We start from the raw sequence: 20,635 nt of genomic DNA on the forward strand, positions 1-20,635 counted from the left end.
TGCCTCCCCAATGAATAGTTTTAATAAATACTTGATAAGACATCAAATTTTTAACAAATTTTCACAGTGGGACCTATTTAGGAGAAAATAGCTTTTTCACCAGAACCTCCCCTTAAAGTAGAACATTTTTCGTGGTTGCAAAGTTGAAGCCAAATGGGAGACGAAAGCTCCCCTGAAAAGGTTTCCTTCGTACAGTGATAAACTGTGCGGTTCAGGGTGCAAGTGCACTTGTAAAAGCATGCGACTAAATTCAGAGTGGCTTAGATCGAGCAGGACCCGGCAGCACAACTAGCTGAAATGGGGGAACCGTGAAGCTACAGGTGTCAGGTGTCATTCCCCAGCTCTGACAATCAGGTGCTTGTTGCGTACGTACACTGTACACAGCTCGAAAGGGCGCCACTGGACTTTGCCTGCGCGCACCAGTTGTTGAATCCGAGTAATCTAGCCGCATCACAGGCCTTGATGCATTCACAGTGTCACTTTACATAAGCGTGCAAATATCTGCCGATTTGGTGACGGTGACATGAAATAAAAAATTTGAAAGTTCTGGCGGGCAACCAACTATAGAACCACTCTTGAGTAACTCTCTCCCCAGGAAACGAGGACGTCAAGGGTCCTTCTTGGGGATCAAGTCACCGTTTCGGTCTCAAACAAAATCCAGCAGTGAAACTGTTTTCACAGAGTTGAACCTAAACAGCAACATTTCTATGTTGTGACTCCTCCACACGTGCTTGTATGAGTGCGAGCAAACCAACTGTGCCTTGAGCCAAGGGGAAATCACTGTCAATTAAGGTGCACAAATCAAACGAATTGCAGTCGAATTTCGATGAATTTTAATAATAAGTGTCAGTGAATTTCAAATTTTGCTGAATTGTGGTGTACAAATTTGGCTAGGGTTGTTTCCTCGTGCCTTAAGCCATGCGGTCACTTACTGCCTCCACCGGCACAGGGGTACGAAGAGTACCGCTAGCCCTGGACGAGCAACTTGAGTGCGGAGGTCAGTCCGCTGGGCACATCACTTACAGCGGCGTGCCGAGTGCGAGTCCTCGGCCGTGTCCAAGGTCAGCGGGCCGCGATCGATAAGGCTATGACGCGTGGCGCGGCCAGCCTGGGGCAGCGCGCCTAGGCGAGCCGACCGGCCCGACCGGCCGTCCACAGGACTCTCGGCTGGGACCGCCGCCTACGGCCGCCCAGCCCCGACTGAGTCACCACCACCACAACACGCCGGCCGGTGTGACCGGCTGTGACGTGGCTCGGGGTGCGATACGACCGAGGGGTGAATCACTCTGCGTTCTGGTGTACACATGAGTACATGAGTACGGGTGAGTACACCTTGCATTTACTCATAAATTTCACATTTAAACACATTTTAAGGCTTTATTTAGCGTTTTAAACAGCACTCAACGCCAAATCGGTCCAAAAACTTTCGCCCTTTTAAACTTGTGAGTACACTGAGTACGGCCAAATTTGTACACATGAGTACACTTGTGATTCACCCCTCGGATACGACCATCTCCCCGCAAGCACAGTGGGCCAGAACACCGGTGGAGGCGGTCAAAATACTGAACGGGTCTTCGGCTCCAGAGTCGCTAAGCGGCACTCAAACCGAACGAATGACCCCACCAATGGATTGCTCTTCGAACGAAGAATCTATTGGTTAGGTTAGGTTAGGTTCGAGTCCTGTTTCGTGACTGGAGCTCAAAACGCGTCTTGAGTTTTGGCCGCCTACGCCGGCCTTGTGGGCCACTGTGCGTAGGCTGGGCACTCCGGAAAACTTTTTGCAAAGTAAACAGTGTTTACAGTTACTTGGCCTGCTCTCAGGGTTCAAATGCCCCAACGCAGTCTTAATACACGCGCACATGCATCATCTTACATAATTTTATCACTAACTTGAGAAGATAATCTTAAGATTGCACTCCAAATCTCTATGGATTATTTTTTGTGCCGGTCAATGTCATCTGTAGCACCAAGGCAATGTTTAGAAACTGGCCGGTTGCAGTAAATGCGCTTTCTAGCTCGGATTGCTGGGCGCATGGAACGGAAATGTCTACACAAACTCTGGCAACTCAACAGTGCACCAAGAACACTCTGTTCAGCGTGTACTCACAATCACACTCCTCTAACAATGTACTCAGGTGAGTACACACCTTGGCACGTCTGTCCATTATGCACCTGAAGGTGTGTACTCATCTGAGTACACGCTGTGAGTACACACTGAAGAGAGCACTGAGAACACTGGTTGCAAAGAACGTTTTGAAACATGAGGAAAGTGGCGATAATAATCGGCTACTTTGGCCCGTCCTATGATTTTTGAAATATTTAGGAGCTCGTTTGCTTAGTTGGGCAAGAATAACAAGTATTCAGAAATTTGGAACCGTTACGAAATTCTGTAACCGAGTTACAAAGAAAAAATTTGTATTCGGTATAAATTTCTGTAACAGGTACTATGGAAAAGGCTGCTTAACCATGTCACAAAATTCTGTGGTGATTTGTTTTCGAGTGAACAAGCAACCACGTGAGTTCGTTTTAGGGTAGTGCCACTGTACTATAGCCCCGGTGATCCTTCCTAATCCCCCCTAATGGACCTGTGAGTGCACCTGTACCCTGGTGAACTAAAGTGTGCCGCTCTTTTCGCCCGAGAGCACACTGGTTAAGCTAATGCGTCCCGAACACAAACAAGAAATTTAAACAAAAATAATCCGATCTGATCCCAACAAATCAGAAATTTTCTCGAACCGGCCGATCTGAACACAATGTTGTTCCAAGCCGAACGGTGAAGGCTCCAACAGTCCCTTACATTAAGGGGGCTCATACGTTTTAAACATGACTTCGGTTTTCTTAGTGTTAAATATTTTGGGACAAAATTTTTTGAGTTTCTGGGTAAAAATCCTAGTAAAAAATAGAAAAATAAACATTTCAAAAAAAAAGTTTGAGATTGGACCATTTTTGTAGATTTTATGATGAAGTCTAAAATTTTCATTCTCGTAAGATTCAGACCGCAATTCTGGTTCGATTTGAAAAAAAAAATTACTGGAGACTCCTTTCTATGCCCGCTATAGAATTGACTACAATTGTGTTTCTAAGTTCAGTAGTTTGGGAGAAAAAAAATTATCTTCATTTTTTTACTAAAATGTATCAAATTTATTAATTGAAAATTTTTTTTCATCAACTAAATCTTGTCCAATCCTCGTCATTGTAGTCAATTCTATGCTTACTGATGTTGCGAACACTCAGTTAAAATTTCAGACCTCAAACCAAAGCGAGTCAGTAGTTATCTTACGAGCAAGGTCAAAAAAAGGCGAGCTGAGAAAACAGGGGTCAAAGGTCACGCCTCCACCCCCGGGGGTCGCTGGATACGTGTTGGTGGACAGTGCAGAACAATGCTGCGCGAGCTCCTGTGGCGCGAGTTTTACGAATTCGGACCTCTCCTTAGGCTTAAAAGACGCGGAAAAGAGTGCTTTTTCTCAAGGCATCGTAACCAGAAAACCGATATTTTGACCATTTCAAAACGTATGAGCCCCCTTAATTACATAACCGAGCATAACTGTATTAAAGATACACTGCTTTTCAAGTGCCATTTATATCTACGAAAGCTTTTTACGCCCGTTTGCCGCCTCTGTGCACGTCGCGCGACACACAACGTAAACTTGCAGAGGAATTGTTCGGCCAAGAACACACTTGCGCTAAATTCTTCAAATAGTTCGTGGTCGAGCACTTTAGTTCGTCCCTGAACGAACAAATTTTTTGTTCGAATCATTGGGGTTCGCTCAGATCCGACCATGTTCTCCCTGTGTCAGGGCCAAATTCGTTCAATGTCCACTTTAAAGGCACTTGATCACTTGTACACTGTGGATGTCGGACGCGTTTTGAGCTCCAGAGTCACTAAATGGGACTTGAGCTGAACATGTGACCCCACCAATGGATTGCTCTCCATTGATGGGGTCACACGCTCGGTTGGAGTCCTGTTTAGCGACTCTGGAGCTCAAAACGCGTCCGGAAATTTGGCCGCTGGTCTTCTGGCGCACTGTGGATGTCGCTGCTCCTCACCTCACTGCACTGTGATTGGCCGGAAGCACGCATAAAGACGGACCCCGCGCGCTTCGGTGCACGTACCCGCCCCAGGAAGGCGTGCCGATGCACTGTCAGGACGATCAGCTGTCTAGACGTTCCGGCATTCGCGAAAACTGCCATGCGGCCCTATCTCTCCCAGATAAGATACAACGATGGCAGCGTTAGCGTGGTCGATTCGAAAAAAAGAACGTATGCCGTGCGTGCGATCGCCTGCTGCGTATCGATGCGACACCCTGAAGCGGAAAAAAGAGAAAGAATCGACCCACTCGTGCCGTTACCTCACTGGTAGCCAACGAATGTGACGTCATATTCGTTGCAGTGTGAATTTTGTCACGTTCGTTTGAATATGATGTCACACACAGTAACAGTAAATGTCTTACGGTGAAAGGCTGCACCAACATAATATGGAGGACATTTTCTCCAACGAAATTCGCCAAAATCTCTGTAGGGTACAGTGAATTCTCAATGGTATGTTACGAAGTCAGCTGCACCACCATAATATGGAACATTTTCACCATAATGTGGAGAATCTTCACTGTACAACATTTAGAGTGCATTCGTTTGAACGTGACTCGGCCATTTAAGTAGGGTGTTACATTCGTTTCAACGTGAATCAACATTCAAATGAATGTGACAAAATTCACATTCAAACGAATGTGACAAAATTCACATTCAAACGAATATGACATCACATTCGTTGGCTACCAGTGCTTGCGTAGGATTTCGGCTGTAGCAGACAACTCGAGGGGTGGGTTACGCACTCCGGGAATCGTGTGTACATTAAATTCCTTTCAATTTTCGCACAAATTTGTACACAATTTCGCATGATTTTGAGAGACCCTGTACAAATTCGTTTGGGTGTCGCGATTCATCCATTCTGGCATCGCAATTAAATGACCGCAAATGGAATTCAAACAAACGCAAAACGGTTTGGTCACTTTTCCGCCACAGGAAGTTGTGCATGGAGGGTGCACGGAGATCGGCCATAATAGAACTTCATTCTTTCCAGTTACTTACGTTCCTTCATCTTTATTTAAAAACATAATTTTAAATATTTTACTACGTGTATTGCCTTTCTCCAAATTTACCTCAGTATATGTGTCCAAAGTTATGGCCTCAATTTTGACGATAGCACTTCTCTTTGTGTTAAAATATCTACGACTATGGGAGATTAGATTATTTTAAGCACAGCGCCACAGAGCCAGAAGTATGGAGACGCCATGTGCAAAGTCTATCTAGCCAACCGCAAGATTTTGCTATTCTCTGCCGGAAGGAAAATGTCCTAAGTTGGACGAAAAAGTTCCCTTGCGTTGGACATGCTATGCTGACATCACAGAAGAGCCATCTGGGACATAACGACTATGTACGTTGTCCCAGTCGCAAACATCTGAAACAAGAAAACTCAGCTATACTAAGCAGAAATATTGCGAGGACCTTTCCAGCATTACATAATACCCTAGACCCAATGCCCTTAGGTCGCGAATAAATTGAAAAAAAGCAATGAGAAAGGGGCATTGATAACCAGCAGGCCATCATTTCGCATCACTGCGCCTAAGCTCAATACATGCAAAAATCGCACGTTCAAAGCGCTCAACGATGTTTTAATATAAAACGTCGAGGAGCAAAGAACGTCATGGGTCAACATCTGGTTTCTTTCCAACGGGTCTTAATACTGGTTTTGATGTGTGTAGAGCTTGAACTGTACCGTAACAAAACGTGATCTGCTTATGTCAATCAATCCATAATATGTGACCTTGTCTTTGGCGAGTCTTATGTCGTGTAAGAAGTAAAACACCTGCAACAGAAGTCAATGCAAAACCAAATTTCCCTCTCTCGCCATTCTCTTGTTTACACTAGCGCAACATAAGTTTTCAGAAGAAGTCAAAGACTGTGGGTGGCTCTAACTGAACTAGTCCTGGCCCCACCACACAGTGTGTTGAACACTTCTAGAAAGCCACTTTACCTACCTCAGCTCTAAAAGGTCTTGTTTGATGTGACATCGGGAGTCGGAGCAGCTCTCTCGCTGTAACTTTAAGCTGAAAAATAAGGAAAACTTTTACTAGCTTTACAACGGCCACGTTTTATAAAAAGGTAGGTTTACGCAAAGACCGCTCTTGTGTAACATTCCCTGTGTTGCTTTCTCCAACCGGCTGGTACTACCTGGCCTGCGGTGCTAGGTTTCCTTTCCGGCAGACAATGCTTGTCCATCATCATTACTTCAGAACTTTGCATGTGGGGCTGCCCCAGACTTTATTCTAGAAGAGTGCCTGCACTACAAAGTACAATCATACCCTTGTAACTTTTCCCATACTCTTCCTTTCATAGGCAAGAGAGGTCTACCGAAAGAAAACTGATTTTTGCGTTTTTTAGGTGTTTCAGCTATAAAAACTGAACCACTTGAGCTAGGATGGTTGAAATTCCGTGTGCCGAGCCAAGAACATACCTAATAACCCTGCAAAATCTCAGCAGATCGGCGAGCGTTCAGGAGGAGTAGTGTCACAACGAAGACAGACAGACACACAGACAGACAGACAAAACTTTTCAACCGCACTGGAGTAACAGGCTTCCTATCGCTCAGCCAAAAATGAAGTCCAAATAACGCTTAAAAACTTTTTTTTTAAATCTTGGGCTTTCCTCTGTAGTTACTTACCGCATCGACAGCCATTTGAGGAGGGTAACACATGAGCATGATATTGCCGAAAAAGGTGAGGGTTATGACACTTATCGCCAGCAAGCGTCCCACAGAGTGACCCGAGTCTATGAACAGCGCCTTGATGTACGTGAATACGAAGGCGACGCTCGCAACGAAAATGTAGAACAGGTACACCAGATTGATGTTGGTGTAGCAATCGCATGTGATGTGCAGGAGCTGCAAAATGCAGTCCAAGCATTGTTATGAATGAATCATTCACGCTTTAAACCTTACGAAGTATTTTGAGCATGCATATTACAAACTAATTCACTATGTTATGCGAAGAAATAGTTAGTAAATTACAAAGTATTTTCTCTGTAAGCTTATGTATGCTTGAAATACTTTGTTATAACATGCTGCTTTTCAATGTAAGGCCTAACATAGTCCGTAAAGTTTTCCCAATGCCTAGTTTCGGCCAACGTGTGATATTAGGCGCGCTGTTCGTTGATTGAGGTGGCCACCTACTTTGACGCTCTGCATCCAAAGAAGGCGATGCAGGCGCACACCCCGCACCCCGAGACGGCAACAGTCCTGTCGCAATCGCACGGCGAGTCCCCGAACGGTGGAGGCGACAGCGATGTTGCAGCAGATCCATCCGTGACACATGCACCACAGGCTGGAAGCGTCATCACTATCTATCAGAGGGATCATGATCTTGCCAATATTTGTCGGTCAGGCCGCTTATAATGCCTAATTTTGGCAAGGTGGGGAGAATTCCAGAACCACTTTCTTCAATTGTTTGGCGCTCCAGACGGTTTGCCAAGTTGTGGAGACTTTGGTCTTTCGCAGCCTTCATATCCTCCCTCCTCCCAAAATAATAAATAAACACAAAAAATAAATAATAAATGGATAAAACAAAGCTCATCCCAGACAAAGGAAAGAGAGACATCAACCCCTTTTGTTCTTACCTAAAGACCAAATGTGCCAACGGTGGCAGCTCCCAGGCTTCTATGTCTATGGAGTCGCCAAGGGACAACACCAAGGAGCTCATGAATATCATTGTCACCACGATGGTGGGTGCCAACGCCTGGATACCCAGCCGCAGATGGAGGCCTGTGAGGCTTCGGTACAACGCCTGAAACAGATTCCTCGTTCGGAGAGCAATCCATTGGTGGGGTCACACGTACGGTTCGAGTCCCATTTAGCTACTCTGGAGCTCAAAACGCGTTTGGAATTTTGACCGCCTCCACCGGTTTTCTGGCCCACTGTGCGTCTAACCTCGGTGCGCTGCCAGGCGCAGGACAGTCGCCCGAAGGACTTGGTGGAGAGCAGCACGGCGGTGGGCAGGACGAAGGCGAAGGTCGTCATGGCGATCACCACCAGCAGGGGCGCCACCTCCACCATGTCCAGCCGGTTGCCGGCCAGCTCGGCGAAGCGCCGCTTGGCCACTGACGTCATCGCCACCACCATGTACGAGGACGTCACCATCCAGCCCGACACCATGATCAGGACTTGGCGGGAGCGCCACCTAAACCGCATGCCACCTGCCGGACCAAGCCACGTGTTCAGTTGGGGAGAACAGTCCAGGACACTGCAAGAAAAAGTGTGAATAGTACATCAAAAACCGAGGGGGAAATCACTCGCGCAATAGTCGGGTCACCGATTCCTAGTACTACGCGTCATAGTAATAGCGTGATAGCCAAATTTTTTAAAATTTTCCCTCTATAGGGTCCGATTTTAGCCTAAATCTGGATATTTTCGAGCGTAATAAGCCTTCTGTAATAGCGTTATAGAACGTAATAGGGAGCAGTCGGGTCTCAGTTTTTAAGATTGATTTCCCCCTCGACAAAAACTGTACAATAAAAGTACAACTAGGGCTTGTATAAAGTACAAACGAGAATCGTACAAACCACAACGAGACCTGGACTGCACAGCACTCGTCACGCCGGTTCCACTGTACTTTGTATAACAAATTGTTGTACTTTGAAAGTGCAATAAACTCCAGATAAAAAATTTGCCAGAAATTTGTGGACGTTTGTTGTTGTTTTTTCTTGCAGTGTCGGGTCTCTCGCTTAAAACCTTGGAGTATTTTGAGCATACGTAGTACAATCTTATGTACTTTGTTATGCGAAGAAATAGTTCGAAAATTAGGAACTATTTTCTTTGTAAGCTTACCTATGTTCAAAATACGATGTTATATGAAGCTACTTCATTTCGTAAGGCTTAATTAGATTGTAGCTTATTGTCAGTTTTGGTGTAATTTTGGAACACGGAGTAAAAATGGCACTGCTTGTTCCTGGTCAAGATTTGGCATTTTACAACTCATGCCTAACCAAATGTTACTTTATCAGTCACTGTAGATAAAGATATACTCTTCTTGTATATTTTCGTACGAAAGTACATAATTTTTTCTGACGACATTTAGAGCGTGCTTCGGTAAAAAAAAAGGGGAACGAAAATAACGTGCGATAAACTGTGACGTCGGGCATGGAACTATTGCGGGGACGTCGTCACTGTGACGCTGGTGCGTGTCTCGCGTCACCACTTGAGAGTGCTGCTGGGTGACTGAATTCTGAAGTGTGGAGTCCTTGATAACAACGTCACATGAAGATGAATCAGTGGGCGGACAGATGAGGAACAGTACACTGACTCACACAAACCGCACTCTGAATCTTATAATGAAATTTGAGCTATGTTGCAGTGAATTTGGTGCGAGCATAATACGAAGCAGTATTCCTTCATAGTTTGATTGTAACATGCAAAGAAAAACCTTCCTAATACGAAGGAAAACCACCTTCGAACTATGCTCGCGCCATTTTCTTCGTACGTTGGGAAATTTCTTCGAACATGTGTGATGTGAATTGTCGTTGATTCGCTCACCTGCGGGCGTGAAGGTGACGGGCAGCATGAGCAGAAGGCGCTTGGTGATCCACAAGAACTTGACCTCGGTCGTGAAGGCCAACTGGTGAGGCACGCCAAGGGTTTTGTTGGGATTGATCAGTCTCATGGCAGCCATCAGTCTCCCTGTGTATTGAAGCAGACCCTGTCAGCTCGAAGTGTCTGCAGCGTGAGGCAGACTCAGTCAGCCCAACGACACCGAAGCAGACCCTGTCAGCTAAAAGTGGGTGACAGCATGAAGCATCCCGTGTCAGCTCAAAGGTGCTCTGACTGCATGAAGCAGACCCTGTCAGCCCAAAGTGTCTGACAGACCCTGTCAGCCAAAAAAGTGTCTAAGACATGTCGACAGCTTTACGCTGTACATACACTACTGTATCCCAAACTCAAGAGGCTGTCTGCCGATGCCATGCGTCAATGCATCTATTAAAAGAACTCCCTCTGCTAGTGGGCATTGTTTACAGCGGTTCCTTCGCTAAAAAAAAAGAAGTGAAGTCGAATCTATTAAAATTTGGTATCGCTGTTAAGCACTTACCCAGTTGCTCCAGCCATGGAACCCATGGAACCATCGTTTCACACGCCAAAAAGAGAGAGAGAGAGAGAGAGAGAGAGAGAGAGAGAGAGAGAGAGAGAGAGACTGAGACTTTAAACAGCAAGGGTGACGAAGTACTTGCCCACCTAAATAGAGAAGTACAAGTTTCTTAGTAGCTTCGAATGTAAACTTATGCCTACTCAAGTCATAAGCTCAGGCACTGAAAAAAAAACCATTCATGCGCAGGCTGCCGGTGGCCGCACAGTATAATGGTTCCGTTTGGACTTATCTTGGAGGACGGGCGCTGAACGCCTGAGAGGTAGGCAACCCTTCGTGTCGGGCTGAGGCTGGCGGGGGACACGATGGGTTGCCTACCTCAAAGGCGTTTACTCATGGAAACAAATTCTTGATCTTTTTCTTTGAACTCAATCCTTTCAACTCTGTTAACTTATAATATACATGGACATTACGTAAATGCACGCAGCATATATTTTTTGCAATGCACACAGTTCGGTTGGCGGAGAAGTGACCTAAACCGGTAAAGAGAGCCATAAAAACTACGCTCTTGGGGCAAAAACAGTCTTTCACGTCCTTTACGGGCGCGAATTGTTTCATGCCTTGCGAAGGGCATTACATTCATGCCTCAAAGTCCTACCCCAATTTACACTCTTTCATATAAAAACGTTTTTCCGTTCCAGGAGCGAAATCGTATTTTCCATGCCTTTGTTTCCTCTGTGAATTCGGTGAATTCACAACATTTAAAATTGGGAGAGATCGGAACGCCGTGACCTGAATGTGCGGTATGTTCCCATGTCAGATCCTTACTTTGAATTTCGGTGTACAAATTAAATAAACTTCAGTTGAATTTTGATGAATATTGGGCTAAAACTTCTGAATATTGGGAAGAATTTCGATAAATTATGATGAATTTCAGCAAATTTCAAATTTTTGATGAATTTTGGTGTACACATTCGACCAGAGTTATCTCCCATGGCTCAGATCAGCAAAGCCCGTAGACGCACTGAGATTCCAAACGCTATGAGTATAGCACGTATGGTGCAATGCAGCTGAGATATCGCACCATACGTGCAATGCGATAGCCATATTGCACCTTACGTGCAATGCGTCCCGAAAATGCCCTATGCTAATGCATGGGAATAAGAAGGCATTGCACTTCACGTGCAATGCTTTTGCATTGCACCAATTGACGCTATACTCATAGGGTAAGGTTACCAAATCATGATCTTTTTTTTGAACTAATCTTTCAACTCTGTTCTAAATAACTATGGTTGTAATGACGCACATATATTTTTGCAATGCACAAGTTCGATTGGCAGAAGTGACCTAAACCGGTCAAATGAGACCAAAAAAGTACCTCTAAAACGTCTTTCAGTCCTTTAGGCAATTGTTTCAGCCTGCGAAGGGCAACATTCATGCTAAAGCCTAATTTTTTTCATATAAAACGTTTGCGCGTTTAGGAGCGAAATCGGTATTTTCCAGCCTTGCCTCTGTGAATTGGGGAATCACAACATTTAAAATTGGAGAGATCGGAACGCCTACCTGAATGTGCGGTATTTCCAGTCTGATCCTACTGAATTTCGGTGTACAATTAAATAAACTTCAGTTGAATTGATGGTATTGGGCTAAACTTCTGAATATGGGAGTTTCGATAAAATTATGATGATTTCAGCAATTCAAATTTTTGATAAATTTTGGTGTACACATTCGAAGAGTTATCTCCCATGGCTCAGACGCAAGCCCGGTAGACACACGAGATTCCAAACGTATGAGTTACACGTAATGGTCAAGCAGCTGAGATATCGCACCATAGTGAATGCGATAGCATATTGCACCACGTCAATGGTCCCGAAATCCCTATGCTAATGCATCGCAATAAGAAATTGACTTCATGTGCAATGCTTTTGCATTGCACCAATTGACGCTATACTCATAGCGTTTGGATTCTCAGTCTCAGTGCAGGGCGCTTCAGACCACCTACCCGATTGGTTTCAAACTGCGCGGAAGGGGCACGGAACTCTGACCGACTTCCCGATCGCGAATGGCTTTAATTGCAGTTTGTTTGAGTGAGTGCACTGCCTTCCCGCCCCTTGCAGCGTCGCGCGGCACGCGTGCCTCACGGCAGCGATGGCATCAACATGGCAGACTGAGAGTCGTTTTCGTCGCTCCGTCTCTCTCGCGCCTGAAAGGCATGCCCCATGAGTGCGAGACAAAGACTGTCGACTGCTGTCGAGCGACGAGAAAGACTCGGAATCTGTCAGCGTGCTGCTTCGGAACAGCGTGTCCATAGCTCTCTCTCTCTCTCTCTCTCTCTCTCTCTCTCTCTCTCTCTCTCTCTCTCTCTCTCTCTTCCTCTCTCTTTCTCTCTCCGACTAGTTCACCCGCAGGTGCGAGAGAGACAGAGCGACGGAAACAATTTTCGGAATCACTCGGCAGGTCCCCGGGGACCGCTGCCTGTTGCACCAATAGTTGGCCGACCAAACAGTTCCGGAAACTCGGCTTTGGGTTTGTGATAGGCAGCATCACCCAGAAGAACAAATAAGTCCTGAAGAACAAATAAGTGTTGATAAACAAATAAGTCTAGAAGAACAAATAAGTCCAGAAGAACAAATATGTCTAGGAGCAAATATGTCTAGAAAAGCAAAGAAGTCTTAAAGGCCGTAAAGTGGATTTTTTTGGCCTGTCCTCAATTTAAAAGAACAGAGTCTCAGGCCCAGACGACGAAAATTTTCACTCCTGATAAAAGCTTCTGACACACATTTTAAAAATTTGTCGCGATGTCCTTACTGATAAACTGGTTAAACCAATGGGTGACGTATCGTCGTTTGGTACGCTGCAGCAGGCTGTTTTTCAGTAAACCTATTTTTCCACGTTGTGATCTTTTCGAGGTGCTGCTTTACCAGAGGTTCATTGACACCTCTTTGTGACCATCCGGTTTGGTTATTTGGGCAGGGGGAAACTTATTTTGGAGGAAATGCCTGTATTGTTTTATGTAATATTTAGAACTGGAAGCAAAATTCGGCATAAAGGCCCAGCATCTTGCAGCTTTATTCATTTTTGTCACCATTCTTATTGCTTCAGACCACACTCTAAATCCGGGAGACACTAGCGCAAGCGCACAGTTTTTCTTCGTTTTGCAAAAGGGTTTTCTCTGTATTTCTCATATATTTTTTTTTAAATTGTGGCTTCGTATTATTCTCCTGCGAAATTCACTGAAACAAGTTTGATTGTAACTCATGGTGTATGAAACAAGGAATCATCTTGCCGACTATGATCACTTCCGCTCAAGACTTCAAGATGTGCTGAAATGGCATAAAATTATTTTCAAGACAAAAATGTCGATCTCACGGTGAATCCACTCCTTTTTTTACAAACATGCGTCTAGGCTCCCCAACCACTATCGCGCAGAGAATCAAATCTCTCAGTTCATTGTACAGACGAACTTCTACCTTCCACGTGTGCTTTTCTATGTTGAGACCTCTTGTCAGAGTGTCGAGGCGCTTCATGTTGATCGTCCCGTTGACTACTTCGTAGTGGGGCTGTTTTAAAAAAAAAGGATTATGTCACCAAAAAATAAGCCGTTTGACGAAGGTGAAGAAGAAAAGAAGAAGCAAAGATGGTCGGTTCCCTACCCACCTGCTTTGTTGTGTTCAGATCAAGGGTGGGTTTGTTATCCTCCGAGCGGGGTAGCAGCGCGCGGGTGGGGAAGCCGCTATAATTGCTCCATCCTTTCTTCTTCTCTTAGCTCATTGAACATAGCAACCGATGGTATTTGGGTCCTATTCAAAAGATCCTTTTACATAGTAGCGAATGTCAGTCATCCATCGAATAACAGTGTGATGATTGTGTGGGAGTATGCTCAGTTTACTCTGTGATCCGTCCTCAATGTTCAAGCTCAGAGAAATTCGCATTCAGGCAGGATTATTTATCCGGAAACGACCTGATAAGATCTTATACTCGGAAACGGTCAGGTAATAATTTTTGAAATAGGACCTCTCGACATGTCCGGTGCCATAAGGATTGCACTCAACATGAGTACAGTATCACATAACCATAGCGTATGAAGCGCATGCTGTTGGAAACTGCTGACAAGGGCACAGGGGCTCTATCTGATTCGGATGAAACAATGGAATTTCGAAAGTCTGCTCTTTTTGCAACGAACAACCCAAAATTTCCAGCGAAACCTGTACAAGAGCCATCTGTTTATGGAACAGCCAACAAATGCATAAATGCCCGTCGATAATCAAAGGTGTTTGAAAATTTTGCTTAAACATATATGTGGCTTCTCTTTGAAAGAAAGCGTCTCTAACCCACCCTCCGCACCTAAATATCCATCGAGGTATCCCGTTGAGCGCGGGTGCGACCACTGCGGACTCAAGATCTCTTGATCAAACCGATTTCATCAGATTTCGAAAGATTTCAACCGATTTTGCGACCAAGTTTGCTTGTTTTTTGCCTTTCGGACAAAAAACCTCCAGGCATTTCAGGCGCTCAAGTGGACCCAGAATTTCTGGAGTGGTTGCCCCCTCACCGTTATGAGATACGGCATATGAGCGTCTCATGATATTGCAACAAATGTCTCTTTTCATCAATTTTTCACTGCAATAGCCACTGCGGCCGATTTCAAGGAAATGATAGAAATAATGACAGCTTGAATGTAGATTGCGAGGCTTCCACAGTTGTTTTGGGACATAAAACTACCGCTGCATAAGGCCTTCAATTTTCAAAGTTTTAGCTGAATACACTGTAAAAACGGTTTCATCCTAGGAACTCCCTGGAAATCACCTATGTTTTTACCATGGGCTTCCTCGGAAAACCAGGAACCGTTTCTTCCATATAGGAGAGCACTCGAAAAGCTGCAACATCACCTGGTCAATTGGGCATTTTGCTGGTGGGTTGAAACTTTCGACAAAGGTTGTCCATATCACTCCTTTCGCTTCAATGAAACTGCATACGCCTGTGGTCCACGTGAGCGTTCGGTAGTACTCGCAGCTTCCAGCGCTTACTGGACCAGGTTGGCAGCGGTTGATAATCAAAGCGAACTGAAATTGATTCAAGGTAAGCCTGATGAGTGCAAACTGAGATTGAAAGAGCCTCGAGTATACCTTATGACCCAAATTTAGGTCAGGGAAGTTTCATTACCCACGTTAAAGGGTAAATGTTCTACACCATAAATGTCTGGTGAAAAAAAATTCCCATAGTTATTGAATTTTATTCTTCAATCGACATTTTATCAATACTCATTGACGTTTGAACGGAACAATCGAGTTTCATCAAGAAGCTGAACAGATTTGTCAAGATAAAATTGACAATAATGTTTGAAAAACAAGTAAAAATGTGAATACGCTTATTAATTCGCACAAACGTCAATACATTATTGAGAAAAAAATCAGTACGACTCTGAGAGTGTTAGACGACATGGCGCAAGCATAACGCGAAGATGGTTTTTCTTCGTATAACGAAAGTGTTTCTTTCTGTCTTGCAATGAAACTGCTAAAAAGATTCGTAGCATTATGAAGAAATATTACTTCGTATTCGCCAAATTCACTGTCATACAGCTCAAGTCTCGTTGTTTAAGCTGTGTAGTTAATCACCCTTATTTCAGCTGTCTCAAGGATGCCTCCCGTGGGAAGAGAGGATCAACGCATTTCCGCATGCCTCCGCCTTCTTACTTTGGATATTGTCTTCATGACTCGATGAGACGTGCACCTCACAGTCACGTAATCTCCGCCGTCGTCTCCGAGCAAGATGGTAACGTTGTCGATGGTGGAGTAGTGTTTAGCAGAACAGTCCGTGACGCCATGGATCTTGGGCACGAGGCGCGTAGACTTCTGCCACTGCCACTGCCACAACAAACAGCGGAATATCGGGTGGCAAGTCACATTTAGATGACAGTTAGTTTCGACTCGGAAAGTTGGCGAAACCTCGGCCGAACACATGAGTGTGCAGTGCGTGAGATATATCTCATCCCACCACACAGTGGTCCAGAAGATCGTTGGAGGTGGTCAAAATTCTAGACGCGTTTCGAGCTCCAGAGCCGCCACAGGACTCGAACCGAACATGTGCGCCACAAATGGATTGCTCTTCGAAAGAGGAATCCATTGGTGGAGTCACACGTTTGGTTCGAGTCCTTTTTAGCTACTCTGGTGAGGTCAAAACGCGTCCGGGATTTTGACCGCCTCCACCGGCTGGCCCTGTGCAGATTGTTTGTCTACTTTTCCCCTATTTCGTATTAGGACAAGACTTACGTCGCGGTCGGCACGGCTCCGCGTTGCCGCCGACACTCGCAGAGCCAGCAGGGATGTGACGAGCACCAGGTGGCCGACGATGCCTCTGCCCATCCTGGCTGCGAAGGCCGATGCATCCACGGCACGCCGCGGGCCAGCCCGTCCAAACCGGGCGGACTTCCAAGGCTCCTGTCAACAAAAAGGTCTTACCTTACCGCTCCTGGGTGAAAGATCTTATCTGCACTCTCATTCCAGGAACGTGACATCACGTTGAAACGAACGTGACAAAATGTCACGTTCGTTTGAGCATTGTGTCATATTCGTTTGGGTGTGAATTGGGCAAAAATCAGCTTGTTCACTTTGTCACGTTCGTTTCAACGTGATGTCACGTTCCTGGAATGAAAGTGTGGTCGTTTCCCGAATCGCTGTCTGAAATGTACGCAAATTTCTGAAAGTTGTCACCATTTTGGACAGATAGTGAAAAAGAGATGATGATGTTATCACCGCAAAATTATCACGGTAAGAACGGTTCCTGGTTTTCCCAGCAGCTCCCTGGAAATCACTTAAGCCTTCACCATTGGCTTCCTGGGATAACCAGGCTCCGTTTTTACCGTGATAAACGAAATAGACAGCAAATTCATAGTGGGTTTTAAAATGTGCTCTGTTAACTTTCCTATCCGTCCTCTGTTATCAAACTCACACAAATTCGCGAGCATTTAACAAAGGATTCTTGACCTGGAGACAACCAGATAAGATCTATTGAATAGCGGACCCCTCGTTTTGACGAATCTCACGCTACTCATCGGGAACGGATGGCACTCGCATTGACAATATTGCCTTTGCTGACCGGGCAGCCGCGCGCGCTGTCCCACAGTGGGCTAGAGGACCGTTGGAAGCAGTCGAAATCCTGGATAGGTTTTTGAGCTTGGGTCGCTGAATGGGACTCGATACAAACGTGTGGAGCCTCAAATGGATTGCTCCCGAAGGAGGAATCCATTGGTGGGGGGTCACACGTTTGTGTACAGACTTTGGAGTTTAAAATGCGTCTAGAATTTTAGCCACCTGCACTGGTCCTCTGGCCCACACTGTAAAAAATTTCCGTACTTTTGTACAGAAATGGTACAGAAAAATTGAGTACGGAGGTAGGGAGAAAAGTACGGAACGTCCGTACCAGCTCCATATGAACCCATGTAAATGGGTACCGTAAGCCGGAGTAATATGAGACAATTTCGGGGTAATATGAGACGCATGATTTACTTCGTTTGAATAATAATGCTCGTGGCATTTGATGACTCATCCCTGTCAAACTTCACAGTGAAAAATGGTACCATCTAGAGTAATTAATTTCTCATGGTCGAGGCTCTCTTTGTGGCCGAATAGCGGGCTTAGAGCGAATCTTACGTTAACCAAACTCCGTCTCATATTACCCCGACTTACGGTACGGAAAAAAAGGACAGAAGTACGGACTTTTTATGTACTTTTTTTCTCGCAGTGCACTGTGCGGTGGGTCGTGCGTGCCCAAGGCGAGAGGGCGAGGTGCAGGGCAGAGGCCGTTTTGGCGCGAACCGGAGACGAACCAGGGAGTCCTTTTGCCGCGCGGTTTTGGAGTGGCCGAGACTCGGCGTGGTGCGGCGCTGCAGTCAGCAGCTCTTCTGTCGGGCGGTGACTGCCCGCCTGTTCTGTGTTCTCGATCGCTATCTCACGCCATTGTTAGCCTAGTTAAAACGCGGTTAAATTACTAAAAACATTCCGTGGGAATTGCAACCGTTCTTGACGGTTCTTGAGCAGTGTGTACACTGAAAACTGAATGGCGAGACGGATGGCCAAAATTTGGTGAGACGAAAAAGTCTCGCCATTCTGTGGCGAGAAACAAAAGTCTCACCATTTATCTTTTTTTGGCGAGGAACAAATGTCTCGCCAAAAACAAATGTCTCGCCAAAATATGGCAATAATTGACTGGGATATTTCCTGGTATCCATTAGAGTGGGGTTGCAATTATTGCCATGTTTTGGCGAGACATTTGTTTCTCGCCAAAAAATAGTGAGACTTTTGTTTCTCGCCAAAAAAATGGCGAGACTTTTGTTTCTCGCCACAGAATGGCGAGACTTTGTTTCTTTCCCCTAGGATGGAATGAATTCCGTCCTTTGACTTTTCAGTGTAAACTGTTACGAATTTCCCCCTGTTACGTTTAAATAATTTAAAGATTTTTTTTGAATTTATTTTTTGGCTTCCAGGATGCCCTTGGCGGTCACGTCCAAACCGAGGGCGTGAGTGTAGTTTTGAAACGAACCACGGGAGGAACGAAAAGATAAATTTCAAATAAAATAAACATTGTGGTGCAACTTCCATCAGGCGCAAACCTCTATTTCATGTTGACTGACACACGTGACACAGTGGGTCAGAAGACTGGTGCGGTCAAGACTCGAAACGCGTTTTGAAGCTCGACAGTCTCTAAACAGAACTCAAACCGAACGTGTGACCCCACCAATGGATTCGTTGTTCGGAGAACAATCCATTAGTGGGGTCATCCGTTCGGTTCGAGCCCAATTTAACGACTCTGAACCTCAAACCTCGATCGGGATTTGGACCGCCTCCACCGGTCTTCTAGCCCACTGTGCCCTGAACTCCGTTAAAAATTGCATCAGCGAAACTGCTTCGATTGGATCTGTCTTAACGTGACCGCAACGTAGAGTGAACTCGCGGGGTCCACTGACGCCTGCTCCCTACCCGGCTAGTATGATTCCAGCGGGATCTTCAAATGGCTCCCCCAGCTGCAAATACACGAACGTTGCTCTGCGCACATCCGGCTTTCAACATCTCGTCCTTGCGCAGAGCAGCCACTGCAGTGTTGGTGACATGTCAGCGTTGCGATAAGAACAACTTGTGCACTCACACTGGTAAAAAAAAAGGTCAGAAAAAGCACGAAAAAATTCTGGTCAATAATTTGCCTAGAACGTCCACCTGTCAACTACGGACCTTCTGTACTCTTTGTCCGCACCCGTTACATGACGTCACAGGGAACAAGTACAGATGTTTCGTACTTTTTTCCGAACTATATCTTTTTGTACATTTCCCGTGGAAAGTAGTAGGAAATTTTGACAGTGCACATCCCTGAAGGGAGTGGGCCTTCATGTGACAAGTCACACACTTATCGCATACGTCCGTAAGGAGGCACGTCACAAAAATAATTTTCAACCTGAATTTTCCACTCAGATTTTCAATTGGAATTGTATATTGGGACTAAATGGTTCATCGAAGGTGGTAGGCTATTTGGATCAATTGCTGCGCTTGTATTGAACCGAACGTGTGACCCCACCAATGGATTCCTCGTTCGGAGAGCAATCCATTGGTGGGGTCACACGTTTGGTTCGAGTCCTGATTAACGACTCTGGAGCTCAAAACGCGTCTAGAGTCTTGTCCGCCTCCACCGGTCTTCTGGCCCACCGCGCACCCAGACCCTCACCTTGGCGCCACCACCTAGACGAAGCAATCCACTCTGTGCGCCCGCCCCCTTTCTTTTCTTCGGACACGCGCCTTTCTTCGGACACGCGCCTGATGGAAAGAGATATAGAAAGAGATCGCTCCTGTCAGCGCTCCTTCCCCGATCGGCCGGTTTCCACGCGGCCGACGGCCGGCCGGCCACCGCCTTGCGGACGGCAGGGTTCCTTATCTGCCTGACTCAGGCCGGCAGGCAAGGCGCCGAATCCGCGCTTCTCCACGGAACTCTGTTTCTGTGCGGATGCACTGTACATTGTGTACAGTGGACGGACCTTAAACACAAGCACGCTTATTGCAAAGCAAAGGGAGTCTTCTGGAAGGGACCCAATAACATGGACCGCACATAGATTGGTCTTTGCCCCACCGACTGTCAAGTTTGATGGGAATCCTGATCTAAATGACGCTCTGTTGAAGATGAGAGCGTGCGATCGTTATTTCTCTCCTCAGTCCAGGTCATTGTTTTGAATCTTTTCCATATTAAAACGAGCCGATCCTACCTCACTGAGAAGGAAAGAGTCTTGATCAATGCCATATTTTGAGCGAGGTATTTTCCATCTCACAAATTTGAGTGAAGGTATTTCATCACCCAAATTAAAACCTTAAGGTTTTTTCGCCGAAATTTGGGTTATAAAATAATTCTCCTAATGGGCGTATCCTACTGGTCAACTTTTTTCAGTGCGTTTGATTCACGTCACCGTCATTCATTTGCGAAACTTTTACTGCAACATGTTGCAATAAAACATTATAAATTCCATAATAGTT

General features: G+C 45.5%; 3 protein-coding genes across 10 annotated transcripts in view; all 3 read right to left on the minus strand.

The window, feature by feature from the left end:
* The window catches only part of LOC117648129 (phospholipid-transporting ATPase ABCA1-like), a 28,913-nt gene extending 24,722 nt beyond the window's left edge, over window positions 1-4,191 (minus strand). Inside the window, exon 1 of the mRNA XM_034390378.1 lies at window positions 4,048-4,191. The gene's annotated coding sequence lies outside the window, so the exon portion shown is untranslated. The remainder of the gene's footprint in view (window positions 1-4,047) is intronic.
* An 892-nt stretch (window positions 4,192-5,083) lies between these two features.
* Window positions 5,084-10,243, minus strand: LOC117648202. Its single transcript, XM_034390544.1, has 9 exons — window positions 10,134-10,243; window positions 9,584-9,727; window positions 7,982-8,247; window positions 7,672-7,838; window positions 7,229-7,394; window positions 6,722-6,940; window positions 6,039-6,107; window positions 5,777-5,866; window positions 5,084-5,458 (listed from the first exon to the last, which is right to left on the minus strand). Exons 1-9 carry the CDS (start codon window positions 10,165-10,167, stop codon window positions 5,402-5,404), a joined length of 1,212 nt encoding a protein of 403 aa, XP_034246435.1. The 5' UTR covers window positions 10,168-10,243; the 3' UTR covers window positions 5,084-5,401.
* A 2,939-nt stretch (window positions 10,244-13,182) lies between these two features.
* LOC117648090 lies at window positions 13,183-19,924 on the minus strand. Of its 8 annotated transcripts, none has more exons than XR_004587855.1 (6): window positions 17,843-17,970; window positions 16,397-16,564; window positions 15,821-15,991; window positions 14,946-15,190; window positions 13,785-13,927; window positions 13,183-13,687 (listed from the first exon to the last, which is right to left on the minus strand). XR_004587855.1 is itself a non-coding variant. In XM_034390296.1 (6 exons), the coding sequence occupies exons 3-6, from the start codon at window positions 16,487-16,489 to the stop codon at window positions 13,493-13,495; spliced, it is 633 nt and encodes a 210-aa protein (XP_034246187.1). In that variant the 5' UTR covers window positions 16,490-16,564; window positions 17,994-18,090; window positions 18,946-19,040; the 3' UTR covers window positions 13,183-13,492. The 8 variants fall into 8 exon arrangements, 7 of the variants coding, with proteins under 7 accessions (XP_034246187.1, XP_034246189.1, XP_034246188.1 ...); XM_034390296.1 differs by lacking the exons at window positions 13,785-13,927; window positions 17,843-17,970 and adding exons at window positions 17,994-18,090; window positions 18,946-19,040 and having other exon boundaries at window positions 15,017-15,190; XM_034390298.1 differs by lacking the exons at window positions 13,785-13,927; window positions 17,843-17,970 and adding exons at window positions 17,994-18,090; window positions 18,736-18,783 and having other exon boundaries at window positions 15,017-15,190.
* Between the last annotated feature and the right edge of the window lie 711 nt (window positions 19,925-20,635).

Source organism: Thrips palmi, unplaced genomic scaffold (genome assembly GCF_012932325.1).
Source record: "Thrips palmi isolate BJ-2018 unplaced genomic scaffold, TpBJ-2018v1 HiC_scaffold_3, whole genome shotgun sequence".
Classification (NCBI taxonomy): domain Eukaryota; kingdom Metazoa; phylum Arthropoda; class Insecta; order Thysanoptera; family Thripidae; genus Thrips; species Thrips palmi.